This window comes from Lolium rigidum, chromosome 6, assembly GCF_022539505.1.
Source record: "Lolium rigidum isolate FL_2022 chromosome 6, APGP_CSIRO_Lrig_0.1, whole genome shotgun sequence".
NCBI lineage: Eukaryota > Viridiplantae > Streptophyta > Magnoliopsida > Poales > Poaceae > Lolium > Lolium rigidum.
The window spans coordinates 254,379,434-254,399,078 of NC_061513.1; the positions used below are offsets into that span (position 1 = coordinate 254,379,434).

Below are 19,645 nucleotides of genomic sequence, written 5' to 3' on the forward strand. Positions count from 1 at the left end.
CTATACTAACTAATATTGTCACGATGTTAGCCAATTTCATTTTTATTTAACTAACTCGGGAAGAAATTGTAAATTAATAAAACCGGGTGGATGAATTTTCCATCTCCAGGGGAAAAGGCCATCATCTCCTACCAGATAATTCCTAAGTTCTTGCTTTCATAATTCAAAATTAGGTGAAGGATTTTTTACCAAGAAACTTTTATTCAAAATCATTCCATTTGGAATTCTTTCCTTTCTTAAAGCGCCGGACTTCTAAATTATCATAAGGGCCTCCACAACTTTTTTTATATAGCTTGTTGAATTATTTTGATTGATTCCCTCATTTCGATTCGTACGAAATAGCAAGCTAAGGAATCCCCTTCTTTTTGCCATTGGACTTTCCAATCAAATTGGTTGTAGCCGTCATCACTCATCAGCATGGTGGTGGCTTGGCGACAGATGCCACATGGCAATTTCAACCTTACCTAGACGCCCGTTCTTCATGATTTGATCATCTCCACTGTAATAAAGCCTTTTCTGATGTACTAACACACATTTTTCATGGGGCACCACCGCACTGTCAAATCCATTCCCGGCGATGAACAATTATCAGCATGCATGACGTGTCCGCCATTCACACAATAAGTTAACCTATATATACCCGTTGCAATCAAGATCTGCTCCAACTTATGTGTCCACTTAGCCGCACATACATTAGCATACCTAACAAAAAACTGGAGATAACATAGATATATGTCTGGTCTTTCATTGCATGTGCACGTATCGATTTTGATCCCTACGTGCGTGTACGTACGTAGATATTTAGAACGATCCCAGAAATATGTATATTCTCAAAGCCCCAATCGGTCCCAACCAGCTAGGCACAATCGCTATCAAGGTGTCGAAACTAAAACGCAAAGGAAAAGGCTAGCTAGTGTTATACCACAAGATTCAAAGGACGTGTAGTGACGTATCATGGACAAGATTATTCCATCAGGCTGAAATTAAATTAAGGACACCTTATGATCATACGGCAGGACTGCAACGAAAGGTCAAAGGTTATGTCATACGGGCCGCTCATTTCCTCTTCCCAGCCCGCAGGGTCGGCAGCCCTCCCCGACCTTCGTCTCCCCTCTCCCTTGGCATCGTCATTGTGCATGTGCAGACATGGGAGGTTGGAGCGGGTTGTACATAATAGATGTAGGGTGTGCCGGTAGCGAGATTTATGAACTGTAGGTGGAGCAGAGCTCGAGATCTTGCCGGCCAGTCGGCCAGACATAGGGTTCATTCTCTTTGCTCTACGGCTCCTTTGGTCGGAGCGTGACATAGAGGCAGTGGGTGCCGTCTCCTTCAATAAAGTCGTGGCTTGTAGCCACCTCCGGGCGTGGTGGTGATGTGCGGCGAGGAGGTCATGTCCGCATCCGCAATCTTTGGCCAAAAGGGTGGCCCATCTAGATAACTAGATGGCGTCCTTCACAACCTCTAGGTCCTTCTCACAGCTTCTCATCGGAACTAGAGCCTTCTCACTGCCAAGTGGTCCGTCCTCAAGGCGGCCGGCGATGGAGGCTCAGCTCCGGTGGAGAGAACCAAGGGCCCGACTGCTTTTTCTATTTTTTCAAGGTCCTTTATGCAATTATGTATGGCTATGTTGTATTTTCACTTTTGTTCCAGGGTCTACCACTGGTGATATTATAATTTGCAGCTCTCGGGGTCCTTCCAGACCCCTCCCTTGTTCAGAGAAAAAGTTATGTCCTTTTTCTTATTTTCTCCCTTGTTAGAGCATCTCCACTCGTCCCCCCGACGAGGCCCCCGGCGAGCGTTTTTTCCATCCGGACGGCGTAATTCGGCCCAGTCGCGCCCCCGGTTCCTCGTTTTCGTCCGGATTTGGGCCTAAATCCATCCGGCGATCCCACGCCATCCCCGGCCCCCCGGGGAGCGCTCGGGGACTCCGGACGAGTGAAAAGCGGGGAAGGGCCCGATCTGTCGGTGACTCGACGCACGAACCCCACCGCCACGTCGCTCCGTGTTTGGACGACGGTCTATCTGGCTGCTCTTCCGCCGGCCTGTTTTCCGGCCTGCTTGCTCGTCGTCGCTCGCGGCTCGGGTTGCCTCGACCACGCCCGTCAAGTGTTCGTCCATTTGCCTCGCCGGCCATGGACTCGGACGAAGAGGAGGAGCAGATGTTCGTCGAGCTTATGCAAGAAGAGATGGCAGCAGCCGCCCAAGACGAGGAGCACATGATGATCCTTGGTTGCTTGGCAAGCATGTACGGCGGACCGGCAACTCGTCGGCGTGGTGGGTCGGCACGAGGTCGCCGGAAGTGCAAGCCGAGACAGCGAATGGAGGGCTACCGCATGTTGTACGCCGACTACTTCGCCGACAATCCATTGCACGGTGAGAGTGTTTTCCGGCGTCGTTTCAGGATGAGCAGAAAGCTATTTCCGGAAATTGTGTATGCCATCCGCCACTTTGATCCCTACTTCGGATGCAAGGCGGATTGCACTCGGTTTGGTTGGATTTTCGTCACCGCAGAAGTGCACAGTGGCTATGAGGATGCGGGCGTATGGAGCTCCCGGTGATACTGCAGATGACTATCTTCGCATGGCGGAGTCCACCGCCCTTGATTGTTTCTACCGGTTCTGCAGGGACGTCATAGCAGTGTTCGGGGACTATTACTTGAGATCACCAGGTGCCTCCATCATGGGCCGCCTTCATTGCTATGCGCCAGGAGATTCGAGACTCTACAATGCACCAGCTGCTGCAAGATGATCTGGTGGAGCACATATGGAGGCTCCGAGGCAACGCCAACGCCGACGCCAACTAGTCTCGTCTTAATTTGTTTGAAAAATTGTGAAATTGTGTGCTTCATTTGTTTCAGCACTTGTTAAACATTGTACTCGTTATCGCCGAATTTGTTTCAGCAATTCTCGTCCTCTTGTTTGCCGAACTTGTTAAATTTTATGTTGAATTTGTTTGAAATATGTCAAATGGTCGAGGTTGGGGTTTCCTGCCGGGGGGACGGCTGGAACTTCGGCGCTCCCCACGCCAAATCTTCATCCAATCCGGACGAAAATTTCGCCGGATTTGGGCGTGGGGAGCGCCAACGAGTGGGGATGCTCTTATGGTGGAGCAAAGATTGAACAGTACGGCCGGATTGAGCTGATTCCATGTCCAAACCGTAAGGTCGCGTACAGTCTGTATGTACAAGTAAGACAACGAAAAAGCATATTGTACGTAAGTACTTTCCTAATCTCAACTTCTCAACAGGATTGTCATGCAAGTATATACGTTCCTTCTTCCTTGCATGTACGAAATCAGTACCCGCAAAAAAAAATCAGTAAGTATATACACGTATGGGTCCTGTTATGATCAAAGTCCAACTGACGTGTGTGATACTTCGTGCCGAACAAATAAAACATAACAAATAAAAAGCCTCCAATCAAACTTTTTGTAGTGACATGTCAAATCAAACAATTAGGGAAAGTACTTTGTAGACAATATATCAAAACATGTACACGTACCGAAGAATATACGTGAACATTAATGTGCAAAATTTCATCATTTCATCTCATATGCATGATACCATCTTGATATAACAGATACAAGTTTGGGGGGGCTTGAGAACCCTTGTTTATCTCGTCTCCTCGCCCTCTACCGTATGGAGGGATTATCACAAACGAGGAAATTACAAGCAAGCATATGCATGCAGGCAGCTAGAAAAACTCGAGACCCACATGGCAGTACGTGAAACAATCGATCGGCGCCACGTATTTATCACATGCATCCGCAGCAGCTAGGCTCGCGCGTGTTGGCGGCGGCGGCGCCGCTGCCGGGACGATGGATCTGTCGCTAGCGCTAGCCCCGGCGGCGGACGCAGTTGTCGGGCGTGGTGGACTGCTGCATCCGGAGCTGCTCGTAGAAGCGCTTGATGAAGCTGTCGGCCTCGGCGTCGACGCGCTCGTCGACGCCCTCGGGCTCGACGGGGAAGGGCGAGTCGGTGACGCGCAGCTGGCGCGCGCCGGCCGGGCAGCGGCCGCGGCTGAGGGCAAGCATCGGCGACGGCGTGGCCCCGGTGGCTCCCGGCGTCTCCCCGCCGTTGGCCTGCGCGTTCATCATCTCGAAGGCGGCCGCCACGGTGGCGGCGTCGAGCCCGCCGAGGCTGCTGCCGCCCCGGCCCCGGCCGCGGCCGATCTTGAACGGGAAGGCGATGGCCGGGCTGGCCGCGGCGTAGAGCGGCGTGGTGTCGCAGCTGAACTCGACGTCCCGCGGGTTGTGCTGGTACATGGTGAGCGCGGACGGGGACGCGCCGGCCGCAGCGGCCGCCGCGGCAAGGTGGTGCGGCTGCGGGTGGTGGGCGAGGTGGGCGCGGAGGGCGCGGCCGGCGAGCTTGCCGCGGCCGAGGAGGAGGTGGAGGTCCATCATGAGGCGCTTGCGGCAGAGGCCCTTGCGCAGCATGTGGTAGACGGCGCGCAGCACCCGCAGCAGGCGCTTCCCGAGCCCGGCCTCCTCCTCCGTCGCCCCTCCCCCGCTGCCGCTGCCGCTGCCGGCCGGCTGTATCCTCCTGTCGGTCGCCATCGCCACCACCGGCAGAAGATCGACTAGCTAGAGACCGGTCGATGACGAGCACCGCAATGCAGACGATTGATCTCGCTTTGCAAGCGTCGCGTCACCGAGATCGAGGAGCTGGCTGGCTCTTGGTGGTGTTGCTTTGCTTTGCTAGGGATTGATGGGAGTGGAACAGCTTTTGCTCTGGAGTGCTTTGCTTGGCTAGGTGGTGAATGGAACGAATGGGAAGAGGAGGCCGGGGCGGTATTTAAAGGCGCGGGCGATGGGCGGGAGGGAGGGCGTGGTGGGGAGCGGGGCCCGCGGCCGGATGGGACACTTAAGAATTAAGGAAAGAGGATGAGTCATCAAGTGTAACGTTGGTTGTGGTTGTGTGGCGTCTGTGCCGAGTGCTCTGCTGTGGCTAAGCTAACCTAAAGCCAGACACTGTTTGAACCGCCATCGTCCCGTAGTGACTAACCCAGCCGAGAGACTAAGAAAATGTAGCTGATCAGCCGCCTCTTCTAAACCTAGCGCCGCTTTCACCTCTTTCTTTTCTACAAGTCGGTTCCTCCTTCTTCGATCGACCTTGCCGGCATCGGGGGGAATGCGATGGAATCCAATCTATGAGTTATTTTTAATGAAAGTACTATTTTTAAGAGATAAGATTAGGGTTTTGATAGCCATCTTCTTTTTTGCTCTGCGTCAATAAAGATGGCATCGTCTACGGTAAGTGATCTCCGACGCTTCGTTAGACGACTGAGACCTCCTTCCCGATGGCCAAGGGTGGCGTTAAAATATTAAAATTCTGTAGGTAATATCTTTACAATATTGCTTTGTCAGATCGGTTTTGGAATTTCTATCAATATTGTCAAGAGGAGGATGGTCCTCGCAAATTTTTGTCCTGGATGCTACAACTTCGATAATGGAAGTTTGTATAATCGTCTCTCAGCGATGTTCACAAGAAAGTTTGGTTATTGTTCCCTAAAATATTGGTGTTGGTACTCCTGCCGATGTTGGTTGATTACTTTCATAGCTACGCGCGTGCATGCTACCTTCATTGGTATTGTGGCTCAAATTTAAATTATGGGAGAACCTTCAAACTTAAATTATGTTTCAAACTTGATTCATCAAAGTTTGGAAAATAATTGGAAATTGACTTAGAGTTAAAGCCATAAATTATAATGATGAAAAATAAGATAAACAAGTTTCTTTGAGTCTCATTGTCAATCATAACATTTCATTATGTTTCCAAATTCAGGTTTAAAATTTTGGTAATTTTGTGCTTGTTTAAAAGATTCAATCGAAATAAATATGCAAGTTTAAACAAATTGTTAATTTAATAACCGTTTCAACTTATACAACTCTCTAAAATCAAGGATTGATAATGAAATGAATGGAGAGAGTTGTCGGTCATTATAGCATATGCATGCACAAGATTCTCTATTTATCTAAATCACAAATCAAATTGCCCAAGTATATGGCTCTAGCATACACCCGTCCTACCGTGCACGCTAGAAGTTGCATTCTCGCTGATCCGCATGCAGTTGTGCTCTCGCACACGACAGCACCATACATTTCTTTTTCTTGCACATTTTCTATTGTTATATTTTGACACAAAGGTTAAACGGTTAAAAGCACCTTTCACGCATTATAGTGCTGCTGCTAGGTGAACGGTGATACTGAATTGTTTACGTGCCAATTATTATGGAAAGTTGAGTAAACAATATTATTGGCACGCGGTATATGGGGAGGTGCTACTAGCTCATAATGCCAATTATTTACTTAGTACAGGGGAAAGCTAAGTGTGGAGAGATTATGTTACTGATAAATAGCATTCCCAGCTGCCTTCCGGGAAGCTTCGGGATGCACAGTAGGCACGTAGGCGGCGCTTTGCAAGTTGCGAACTAGCTTTGCCATAGGACGAACTTTGGTCCCGGAGAGAGTATATGCAAATGCAGGGTGGACGTGGATTGACATGCGCCCCTAGAATTCTTTGAGGTGTCTTTTTTTTTTCTCTTCAAATGGGAGCTCTGTTCGGCCTCTGCATCGATCGATCTATACAGTTTAATTTCTACCGTGAAGTTTATAGTACTGTATCACAATTTACATGTCAAGGATCTTTTTTAACGTTGTTGGATGAATTAACCATCTAAACAAAGAACACAAAAAGCCTATATACATCGTGTAGACGATTGTAATGGATGCAACCACCCTAGTTGAATATAGCTTAACGAACTGTCATTAGACGATTGCACCTAAAATTCTTAGGTTCCGCTGTTACACACGCATGAGATATAACCAGATGTGAATCAAAGAAGAATCCCTACATGCCCTAGCTTTCATTTCGAGTTTCGGCCCTATTACAAATAATAATATTTGGACAATTCCAAATTTATCAAATTAAAGCACAAACCCTTACACAAATGTTTGATTTTGTTTTCTTGGCAATCTCATTTAGCAAGTTCCCAAACATATTTATCACATTAGCTAGAGGAGAAATATTGTAAGTAAAATGAATTACTCTTCAAATCAAGCGTGAAACGGAAACGATATATAAGAGTTGCTCAATTGTTTCCCCTGAACCACAAAAGATATATTTCTTACACCCATTCCATCGCCTATGGAAGGTGAACTCAATTGTATCTACCTCTGTTCATAATTTTTTTTTTGGATTTGTTAGAAGTTGGATGTATGTAGATATTATTTAGTGTATAGATATATATATCTTTAGATAAATCTAAGACATGTATTTTATGGACAGAGGGAGTATTAAATTTCATAACATAAAAGGCCAAGATGGTTTATACAACGCCAAGAGGTTACAAGTTACACTTTTTTGGAGGAATAGATAAGATTAAAAATAACATGATTCTATAGACCACCCCTATGTGAGTAGAGAACCTTGAATGATACATAGATCAGTACAAGTTACTGTATATTTTTCTTTATGTAAAATCTATAACTTGGCATCCCACCAAGCACCTTGGGACCAGTAATACCATAGAAACCTAGCAGATGGATATCTTAACCTTACACATTTTACTTGAGCTTGATGGTGATGTTTATGCTTGTCTCATGCTGGAATGCTGCACATTTGGTGAAGACTAACAAGTTGCTCCCCTATTAAAAAAAAGTTACTCTCCCAAAATCTACAACAGAAAAGTTTCATTTAAGCACATCTTTACATGTTTAGTATCATTAAATGGACGACAAGCTTCAAGTATATGATATTCTCGATATGTTAATCTTAAACTTGCACTTCTCAACCTTGATGGTCATCACCACTTGATGTCATCCTCTCGTGGAAACATAAAATCTTCCTTTTGATATACACCCATTAAAAAATACTAACCCACATATAAATACAAAACACAGTAGATTGATGGTCAGTTCACAAAGAGCAATTCACAAATGTTTACCATACCATTAGATCACTTGATCCCACATGGTACATCATTTACGTTATTGTGTGTTGACCAACTTGAATCCAATATTTGCACTTCATCTTGGTTGAATTTGTATCTTTTCTTTACTCTCCATTGAGATGATATCTAGAAGGAAATAATTAAATTTTCGCTCAATGTTCATTTCTTCAAGACGTGTTCCCAAAGGCTCAACTCCCTCACGATCAATATTGGGATTCAACAATTAATTTTCCATACTTTATCTTCAATATATTTTGAGGCACAATGAATTCTTCACTTCTTGAGAGCTTCTTTCAAGACTTAACCAACCATGCCTCAACTCGTGAGCTCGCCATAACCTTTTATTAAAGCCATATGTTTAATTTTTATGTTGTAATCATTCTCTAAAGATCTTGAACATCCATGGATTAACTAGTAAGATAAATAATGACTATCTTTGAGTTCTGCAAAATAACATCGTATTCACTGTAATTTATATTGATGCTTGAAAGTTCTCTCCAGTTCCTCTTCTTAATCATACCATAGTCATCTCTTTGGATCATATTATACATAAAATAGAATTTCCAAATTATATCTTGCATCTTAGTAGGATAGACATTTTAAATGGAGATAAATACATTCATAACGAATTAATCTAAGAGAATATGAGCCTAATGTATTGGCTCTATGCCTATTAGATCCAAAATGACTTCTGATATGGGACAATATTAGATGAAAATAATCTAGAGCGTAATCTTGATTTCATAATTGTTGCAACAAACACAAAGTCGTGTCCTAGCCTAGCTTGTGTATCTGACATCAAAATAATATTTCAAATCTTCACGACAATAAAACTTAAATAAACTGGCCCATGTGATGTCACCATTAGTATTAGGAACATTGTTATCTTGGGTTCGTCAATCCATTTCAAATTATTAACCTTCTCATTCATATATTTTCTTTTTTCACATGTGCATCATGTAGTTTACCAATCACCTATTTTTTTAAATAGCTAAGTAATCATGGTATAGTGTTATTAATTACAAGTGTTTCTCACATATTTGTAGCAAAACTTTTATCCTTCTTATAACTTCTCCTATTAATAAGTGTATGTCGGTTTATGTATACTTCAATATAAAAACTTAAATATATGTATTCTCTTATTAGCTAAAAATCCACTAAATATTAATTGTGATTTATATTTATATTTGGTTTAGTGTTTATCAGTATAAATACATATATGCAAAACTAAAATACCTATAGTTAGAAAAACTATTCAGTTGGAAAAAAATACAAATACATTCGAAAGAATATACCTTGATATGCTATATTTAATATGTTTTTAAGAAAAATTAAGAAAAAGTAGTTGATCCATATAAGTTTATGCAGCTGGGACGTGATATAGCATGTTTATATATGAAGTAATAATTTTAGAGTTTCATGTGTTGGTAGAACATTCTAGAGCACTGCCATTCCACACATATCCATATTTATTTATTGATTTATTTTACTTGCGTTGATAGAAATCCAAGATGAGTATAAGTGTACGAATACATGTAACTAACTAGAGAATGAAGAGAAAATTCCCATGAGATGTGGATGGTTGATTTTTTATCTAGACTTCATAGCTCACACTCACCCACCGACATAGTTCATTTCATTGTTTTCCTCTATCATGTTTTCCCTCTTGTTTCAGATGATCTAGTAAAAAAGTCGATGATGATTGTGTGCTTGATAGAAAAAAATTAGAAATTTCAATATTTCAATACATTATAATCCAGGTTCAAAGTCTATGATTGTAATATTAAGCGTTGTTTCCTTAAGAAATAAACTAATAAAAATTTGGCTCCTTTCTTCCAAGTTTATATATACTCTCCCCTTTTCTCCTTTACACACTTTCCTCCTCATTTCAAGTCATCAAATTTGAAGTATTTATTTTGTTTCATGCTAATGTTAAATTAGTGAAGATGCAGATAAAATAAAACAAAACATTTACAAAAATTCAAAAATATCTAAATGCGAATGAAATTGTTTTTTTAGCTGTCCATATATAAAAGCAACATAACATTCCATCTATATGAGAAAATGGTATAAATGCTGTAATTAATAACCAACTTGAATTGACAAAGCCAATTTTGAATTTAAGAGTTCATTCATTAGAAATGTTGAAAAGAGTTGTTATGGGTCGTCTACATGGGAAATACAATTTTACAAGTTCAATTAAGTATTTGTCTAATATCCTTGTGAGTTCCTAAAATATGTATGTACTATACTCAAGATGCTCCATGTGAGTGGATCTTGGGTGTGGTATATGGTGCTGTCTAAGAAGTGCAGAGTCTTGAGTTTTTGTCTCAACATTAAAATCACTCAATATGTTTGCTTATGTGAGCCAGAATCCCTCCCTATGTTGGTAGGGGAGATTATCTTAACTGGAATTATTGAAAGTCTTGACCTAAAAGAAATTGTTCTCCATGGAACCATGTGGACCAACCGAAGAAAACCCTGACATACGAATAGATAGATTGAAAGCTGCCTAGTATCGAGTTGGAGAAGAAATTGTGTACATGCTCTGATTCAGTCGGGGTTAGGTCATATCCATTTACTTACTTATTCTAGTGAGTGTAAAAATTCTATTTTTTTATTTGAATATTTCTTGAAGCGCCATGATGGTATTTATAAAAAATGGTTACTGCCGAGTGAGCTTTGGTATTATCCAGAGAGATTATGGCTGCGATATGGTAGATAAAAATAAGATTACTAAATATTGTTGATGTGCTCGTTCTTAAAGCTAAGACGGTTCCTCTAAGTACACCAGAGAGGGATGCAAAAATGGTTGCCAATGAACGAGATGTTAAACTTAGCAAATGGTGAACATCGGAGAGGCTCAACGTGCTAAGGTTAAGCATGTTGAAGAGTGGTAATAGTACTAAATATTTTAAATTAATATTAAATGGTAAACACCAAAATAAGAATATTGTTCAATTAAAACAAGATGAGGGGTCTATTTTTGAGGAGGCTAACCTAGAAGTTCGTGTTTTTGAATATGATAGATAAATTTATCTCTCCAGTACGTATTTTTCTCTATAGTGAAGGAATATCCTCTAGACATATATACCATAGAGAAGGAAGTGAATGAGTCAATTTCTCAAATAGTGAGTGGTAAAAGTCTGGCACCAGATGGGTTTCTAATGGATTAACCAGAATTTTTTATAATGTACCCAAAGCATATATGATGGCCATGTTTGTTCAGTTCCAAGCAAGTGAGTTATATTTGGTGTCATTACCCATTTTCCCAAAAGTGAGGGTGTAATAAAAATACAAAATATCGTCCCTTGCTCCTAAATGTTAGTTTTAAATTTTTTATGGAGGTGGCCACAAATAACATCACTCAGATTTTGCACAAAGTCATTCAGACAACTCAAACGTCCTTTATGCCCCGATAACACGTTCTTGAGGGTGTTGTCACCCTCCATGAGACTTCATGGAGCTCACATCCATGAATGCCATCACGGTGGATTTCTAACCAGAGCCCAAATCAGAAGCTCTTCATAACAACGGGCTAACACAAGATGTTATCTAAGAGTGCATGGGTTTGGGCTCATCAGATCCACTAAGGGAGGAGGCTCCAACAAGGTGGATTCATCACTGGCAAGCTGATGTAGCAATATTGGTGTGCCTCCTAAATTTGATTCTGAGATGTAAGCATAATGTGGTGTTTTAACATGTTGCAAGTGTTTATGATGTTTGTTGTGTACTCATGAGATACATGTTGCAAATATTTTGGGTGTGTGCTTCAAGAGGATTTTTTCTCATGTTGCAAGATTCTTTGCTATTTGTTTTGTTCATATGTGTTACATAAGTTGGTTGTCCATGTTGTGAATTGCAACACATTTTCAAAGTTTTCTTTGTTGCATACATAAAATTGGTGTTGCTTCAATATGTTGGAATGTTGCATAATTTTTTTCTGATTTTTACGAGCATCGAGGGTACATATTTCTAACAATGTTTCATGCGTGTGAAAAATGTATCATACAAGAGTTCGATGTTGCGATGATCGGAGGTCCCATAATTGCCACTTAATTATTTTTTTTGTCTTTCAGCCGGCTGACGCCTAGTGCTGGCCTTTTTTTTGTAAGCATACAATTTTTTAGTCCGATTTAGCTAGGACTTAAGGCTGCCATATGATACCTTGCATGTGGGTTGTGACTTGTGAGTTCAAAATTGTTGTTCAAATTTTACCATCTCTAAAAATCCAGGTCTGCTCGTCTATTGAATGATATAGAAATCATATATGATAGGAATTAGCAAGAGGTGACTACACCTATGTAGGTCAGTACAAAGTTACATGACTTTTGCTGTGCAATCAGCCGGCGAATATTCATACACAACAGACTTAATTAGCACTATCATGGAAGGTTCAGGTACCATCTATCACCCTACAAAGCTGCTTAGGAGGAGATATTTTTCATTCTACAGGGAAGATGATTAGGTAGGGAAAGAAGATATATTTTCCACGCTACAATTGCGGCGGCCGGCTGCAAATTAACAGGACGAAACCATCCACAACCACAACCGAACCCCATGAAGCACAGGTCAATGCGTGAAGAAAGCTGCCGCTGCTTAGAAAAAGTTACCCTGTGCTGAAGAAAAGCAGAAAGGTAGCGCTGCTGCTAGGAACAACGTATATATATCAGAAGATTAGCGTGCCTGCTTTGGCTTGGCCAGCTCGAAAAAGCGCTTTTGTACGCTGCCAAATTACCACCAGGATACGGCGTTTTGTTAATTAGTTCCCACATGCATGGTAAAGAAAAGGGTCTCATGTGTGTCTTGGCGAGGAGAGAACCAGGGCATATATAAAGTCCGTACCACACATGTATGTGGTTAGTATAATGCGATTATGTGTAGGTACAACTGTACAAGCCGATAAGACCAAGATATATACAACGGCTCGTACCGTACAAAAGTATGTGGATACACGGAGGATTGGATGCTTAAGTAAATGACTGCTTTAGGAAAGCAAAAGGAAGGAGAACAAGATGGGCAACGAGAGAGTTAAGCTTCTGGGATTTGGTGTATGCTAATATATATAGACATGTTTGTCGGAATTGTGAAGCAAAATCAGAAAGAGGAACACTTGCCAGTGCGGTATGCAGAACCCGGTTTTAGGGAAGCTTCCCTCGCAGGAACACCCTGGATGTATTATAGCCCATTGTTAATAGTTTTCTTTCTTCAGTTTGAGATATATATATTGCTAATCCTCTTTAGAAAGCACATTCCACATATTGGTAGCATTTTCGGTTCGCCCCTTCCTGGCAAATAATAGTACCATCTAAAAAATACTATAGTACACTTATTAAGTAAATGCCAACCCGTTGCTTAAACTGAATTATCGCAGGCACATATATATTGCTCCAGCAATGCACCTCGAAGAAAGAAGACCGCTTGCTTAAACTGAATTATCGCAAACACATATTAATAACGCTTGCCAGTGTGGCAGCGTGGTACGCAGTGTTAGATCTAAAAACGCATGAGTAGCACAAGATCGCAAAAGCAGACACTAGAACACCTAATGATCATAATAGAGATAGTAGATGTGTTGCATTACTGGGCACCGACGATCCCATCGACGCCTGCGTGAGGCAGGCTTGGTGTGGCGGTGTTGATGACGAACTTGTGGTCGATGACGATCGGGAGATCCTCCTGATCCCCTCCGGGCGCCACCCGCATCGCCCGGCACAAGCACGGCGAGGTTCCAGTCTGGTCTTCCCGTCGTTCTGCGCCTCCCTAGATCGGTAGGGCTTTAGGAGTTGTGGGGAAAGCAGCGAGCTGATCGTAAAACTGGCCGTGATCGATAGCAGCCAGGCTCCCCCCCCTTTTATATGGCGCAGGTGACAGGGGACCAAACCATCGAGTTGGTTTTGGTGCCCCCGATCAGGGCGCGTGAGATGCGAACGAGTTGGTCACGAACGTTGGTTCGTGGACCTCCTCCTTAACGTTATTTGACTAGAACGTTTTTGTCAATGTTTATCTCTAAACCTGACGTTATTTGACTAGAACGTTTTTGTCTCTTAAACCTGACAGGTCAACCAACATTCTCCCCCTTGATCGTTAGGTTTAACATCATTTGCCCATTCTCCATAGGAATAATAAACCAAAGTGAGGTGTTACAACAACCAATGAAATGCTATTGAACCTCAACACTTATGGCATACCAGCCTATCTTGAAATGGATAACATAATACTTATTGGGAGTGGTTCTTATTATGGTCCCTTTATTCCAGAATCATAAGGCTTCCAAGTAATCCCATGCCGGCAACATGCTCACGAAAGATTCCGGGTGGTAAGCCTTTCGTTAGCGGATCCGCAAGCATACGAGTCGTACTTATATGCTTAACCTTAGTTGTTTGATCCTGGATCCTATGCATCACAACATGATACTTAATGTCAATGTGTTTGGCAGCATCACTTGACTTGTTGTTATTCGCATAGAAAACTGCGGGTTCATTATCGCAGTACAATAGAAGTGGTTTTGAAATGCTGTCGACCACTTTAAGTCCGGGAATGAAATTCTTTAGCCATACAGCCTGCCCAGTGGCCTCGTAACATGCTATAAACTCTGCTTGCATCGTAGATGAAGCAACTATAGTTTGTTTGGAGCTTTTCCACGATATAGCTCCTCCGGCAAGTGTGAATACATAACCCGACGTGGATTTCTTACTATCCACACAACCGGCATGATCGGAATCTGAATAACCAACAACTTGTAGGTTATCGGACCTTTGTACGTAAGCATGTACCCTTTTGTCTCTTGCATATAACGCAAGACTTTCTTTGCGGCCTTCCAGTGGTCTAGTCCTGGATTTGATTGGAATCTGCCAAGCATCCCGGTTATAAAAGCCAAATCAGGGCGTGTACAAACTTGTGCATACATGATGCTTCCGACAACTGAAGCATAAGGAACCGACTTCATCTGATCAGTTTCAATTTGGTTCCTCGGACATTGAAATGTCCCAAACTTATCGCCCTTGACTACTGGGGCAGGTGAGCCGAGCACTTATGCATATTGAATTTCTTTAGTACTCGCTCAAAGTATGCCTTTTGTGATAGTCCCAACACACCTTTAGACCTATCTCGATGAATCTCAATGCCGAGGACATATGAAGCTTCACCGAGATCTTTCATATCAAAATTGGAAGACAGAAAATTCTTGGTCTCGTGCAAGCATATCCTTATCACCGCAGGCCAATAATATGTCATCCACATACGTGACTAATATTGTGAACCTACTGCCCTTAAACTTAACATAAATGCAGCTTGTCCTTAACATTTTCAGTAAAACCAAAAGTTCTAATAATCTTATCGAACTTGAGGTACCACTGTCTTGAAGCTTGCTTCAAGCCATAGATGGATTTCTTCAGACGACATGCTAAATGTTCCTTTCCTTCCACAACAAAACCTTCCGACTGAGTCATGTATACGTCTTCATCAAGGTCACCATTTAGAAATGCTGTCTTAACGTCCATTTGATGCAATTCTAGGTCGAAATGAGCTACCGGAGCCATGACGATCCTAAAAGAATCTTTAGATGACACAGGAGAGAAAGTCTCATTATAATCGATTCCTTCTCTCCGTGTGAAACCTTTTGCCACAAGTCTAGCTTTGAACCTTTCGATGTTCCCTTTGGGGTCGTACTTAGTTTTATAGATCCATTTGGAGCCTACTCTTTTGGCGTCATTAGGAACTTCTACTAGGTCCCAAACATCATTTGAGCTCATAGATTTCAACTCGTCTTCCATGGCGATTTGCCATTTAGACGAATTCAAACTCTTAATGGCCTCCTTGTATGAGGTTGGATCCTCCACCTTCCCTATATCATCTACATCCTCACTCATGTAAGTGATATAATCATCTGAGATGGCTTTTCTTCTTTCTCGATGTGATCTTCTCACAGGCGATGGTGGTGGAGGGGCATTATTATTATGAGGATCTTCTTCATTATCCGACCGGTGATTTTCTTCACCTTCCGGATTTGCGTTATCATTAGTTTCGGGATCACCATCGGGTTGAGGACCGGAACCGTGAGGTTCGGTCTCAACATTAGAAGTGATTCTCCTCTCGCATTGGTAGAACGACCTTTTGGATAATCGGGGATGGAGCACACACCCGCTTTTCCTCAAGATCGATCTTCCTTATTTCATTAACTTCATTATCCTCAAAAAATACCGCTTGCCGGGTCTCCACGTACTTAGTGGTATGACCGGGGCAATAGAAACGATATCCCTTTCCCCTGTGCGGGTATCCGACGAAGAAACAACTAACCGTTTTTGGGTCTAACTTCTTAAGTTGTGGATTGAAAATTCTAGCTTCAGCGAGGACAGCCCCACACACGTAAATAGTTCAAGCTCGGTTTCTTTCCCGTCCACATCTCGTGAGGTGTGTTCGGTGCTGACTTAGTGGGAGCAAGATTTAAAATATGTGCAGCCGTCTTCGATGCCTCCATCCATAGGCTTACCGGCAAACTTGCATGATCGAGCATGCTACGCACCATATCCAAAAGCGTGCGATTGCGGCGCTCAGCCACACCATTTTGTTGAGGTTCACCAGGCATTGAATAATGGGCAACAATTCCATTCTCAGCTAGGAACTTAGCAAAAGGTCCTGGAATTTGCCCATAAGGAGCGTGCCTACCGTAATACTCTCCCCGCGATCAGATCGTACAACTTTAATTTTTGCATTCAGTTGGTTCTCAACTTCGGCTTTGAACACTTTAAATTTGTCCAAAGCTTCCGATCGATCACGTATAGGGTAAATGTACCCATAACGGGAAAAGTCGTCCGTGAAGGTGATGAACGAATCAAAACCATCTATAGACTTAACATTAAGAGGTCCGCATATGTCAGTATGTATGAGTTCGAGGACACTCGTGGCTCTTACCGCTCCTTTCTTAATTGTTTTTGCATATTTACCTTTGATGCAATCAACACATTTGTCCGCATCGGAGAAGTCTAATGGGAGGAGTACATCATTTTTAATAAGTCTTTCCATTCTCCCCCTCGAAATGTGGCCTAAACGACAGTGCCACAATTTCGAAGAAGTGCTAGTACCCTTCCATTTCTTCTCAACATTTGAAACATTACTCACATGCAAAACATAATCATTCATAGATAACATATATAGTTTGCCTCGTCTGACACCGAGGCCAACATCTTTATTACAATAATTTAAAACAAATTGTTTGTTACCAAACTTGCACTCAAACATGTTATCATCGAGACAAGAAACTGAAATCAAATTCCTACTTAAAGTAGGTACATAAAGAACATTATTTAAATGAAGGTGAAAGCCGGTGTGGAGCTCCAAGGTGAGTGACCCAACAGCTTCAACATCAACTTCAACTCCATTTGCAACTCTAAGTCGTCTTGCCCCGCTTGTTACGGTTTGGATCATATTTAATCCCTCGCATAGAATTAGCAACGTGAGCAAGTTGCACCTGAATCAATCCACCATGATGTACAAGAGAAATCAGTATATAACATTTCATCAACAAAAGTGATTTCATCCGTACCTTTCTTCATCATCCACTTGAGGTATTCATGACAGTCCTTTCGTAATGGCCTTCCTTCTTACAAAAGAAACACACATTATCAGTGGGCTCAAGACTGTCCATTATCCTTTTCCTTTTCCTTTCCTTTAAACTTTGGCATTTCCTTCTTGAAGGTTTTCTTTGGCGACTTTGAAGGGCCCGACCCGTCATGCTTTCTCTTTGAGGATGCAACATGAAAAGCCCGATCCTTGTTCTCGCCTCATCATTCTTTCTTCTTCCCGGACAATCCGAGGGGATATCTCAGCCAAGTGTCCACTTCTCCTTCATGGAATTGTAGTTGATCTTGAACTGATCGAACTCTTCGTGGAGGGACTCCAAGATCATGATGATAAGGAGGTTGTCACCGAGCTCACACTTTAGGTGCTTCAGCTTTATTTGAAGCATTTATCATTCTCGCATATGTCCCCTAACATCACCATCATTTTTATACTTGCCAAGTAGCTTGTGAAAAAGCTCATGAGCATAAACCTTTTCAGAGCCTTTGAATTTCTCCTCTAAGGCTTCCATAAATTCCTTAGCAGTATCTTTCTTGGGGAGAGCCCCAATAATCTCGAGTGAAATGGAAGAATTCATCACGAGCATTGCAACGTGATTGGATTTGTCCCACTTCTCCATCTTGGAGTCATAAGTTTTCTTTAGTTCATCATACCCCGTAGCACCAAGAATCGGCGCCACGGGCTTATCCTCCCTTAAGGCATAATCAAACTCGTTGAAAGCCAAACATAGCTCAATGGAGTTCTTCCAACGAGGAAAGTTGCTGCCGGTCAACTGCTCGACAGCATCATAACGCATCGCAGCGGAAGCTGAAATTTGACATGGACATTCATTAGTAAAATTGCATGCATATAAAATAAACATGCCATAATTTTCTTATTTATGTCAAACACCGTTGGGCAGAAATGACATGAATTAGAACAACATTAGGGGTTGACATGCAGAAAATAATACAACGTTGGTCAGAATTATTTTGCAGCCATAACATTCCCAAAATAAACATCAACTTTAAATCATTTAAGGAACAACATATGTGATGCTTAATTTGATAATTCAACATTAAAACATACTAAGTACTCTAAACAGAAAATCTCGTTGGTTCATTTCTGTCTAGAACAAAAGCATGTTTTTCTGATCATATTATTTTAGGCAATGATTTTTCTGTATATAATAGTGCAAAAACATAAGGAATAACATTTAGAATGCACTAAAAAACACAGAAAACAGAAAGGAAAATCGGCAGCCCAGAGAATATACTGGACTACCGACAACCTGGGTCGAAGCCCATCTTCAGATTGAGCCCAAAAGGACCCCCGGCCCGGCTTCCCTCCCGCAGAGATTCGTGACCGTCCGATCGAATCGACGGCCGAGAGCTACTCAGGACTGACCTAAAACGGTGGAGGGTTGAAACCCTAACCCTAAAACCATTCCCCACCCGAAAAACCTGCGACAGAGACAGAGGGCCGACGCCGGCGGCGGCGGCGCCCTCCTCCCCTTGCTTACTCTGCCGCGCCCGCACCTGCACACGACGGAGAGAGGCCGGCACGCAGCGAGGCGCGCGACGCGGCCAAGCCCGGCGGCGCGAGGCGCGCGAGGCGGCCACGCCCGGCGGCGCGAGGCGCCCACGGCCCCGGCGGCGCGCGAGGCGGACACGGCCCCAGCAACCCGAGCGCGCGCGGCGCCCACGACCCCGGCGGCGCGCGATTCCTGCCTGCATCATACCGGCGCGGTGGCGGCGCTCGCCGGAGCAGCGTGCTATGGACCATGTCCGGCGCGCTGCTTCGTCGAGCGTGGCTACTGGCGCCGTTTTACTTGCGGGTCGGCTAGGGCGACGACGGAGGGCCGGCGGCGCGACGGCCACCGGCGGGTCCGGACATTCCGCGCGTTACCGCGCGTCAACCCGCGCGCTCCTCCGTTGGGAGAGAGTGGCGGCGCGGGATCTCGGCCCTCGCCGGAGCAGCAGCTGCTCCGACGGTCCCCGGAGGGTAAAGGCAGACACCCGGCGGCATCAGGTAGGTCTCCATCTCGCGTTCATTAGGGTTCATAATTGCTTGCAGATGGTTCTAGTTCGATACAAAATTAACTGATCTGACAACTAGACATCCATAACAGGTTGCCT

The 19,645-nt window shown here is 43.4% G+C and overlaps 1 protein-coding gene across 1 annotated transcript; it reads right to left on the bottom strand.

The window, feature by feature from the left end:
• Positions 1-3,827: 3,827 nt before the first annotated feature.
• LOC124663976 lies at positions 3,828-19,292 on the bottom strand. The gene is made up of 3 exons (XM_047201597.1): positions 19,046-19,292; positions 18,001-18,335; positions 3,828-4,485 (listed from the first exon to the last, which is right to left on the bottom strand). Exons 1-3 carry the CDS (start codon positions 19,290-19,292, stop codon positions 3,835-3,837), a joined length of 1,233 nt encoding a protein of 410 aa, XP_047057553.1. The 3' UTR covers positions 3,828-3,834.
• Positions 19,293-19,645: the final 353 nt, after the last annotated feature.

Excerpts from the sequence above, each read along its gene's own strand:
- LOC124663976 (XM_047201597.1), bottom strand. The coding sequence starts at position 19,292 with ATGGTCCATAGCACGCTGCTCCGGCGAGCGCCGCCACCGCGCCGGTAT. Across the intron at positions 18,336-19,045 it reads CCTCTCTCCGTCGTGTGCAG|CTTCCGCTGCGATGCGTTAT; the intron begins GTGCGGGCGCGG and ends GTCAAATTTCAG. Across the intron at positions 4,486-18,000 it reads AATTCAAAGGCTCTGAAAAG|GAGGCCGGGCTCGGGAAGCG; the intron begins GTTTATGCTCAT and ends GCGACGGAGGAG.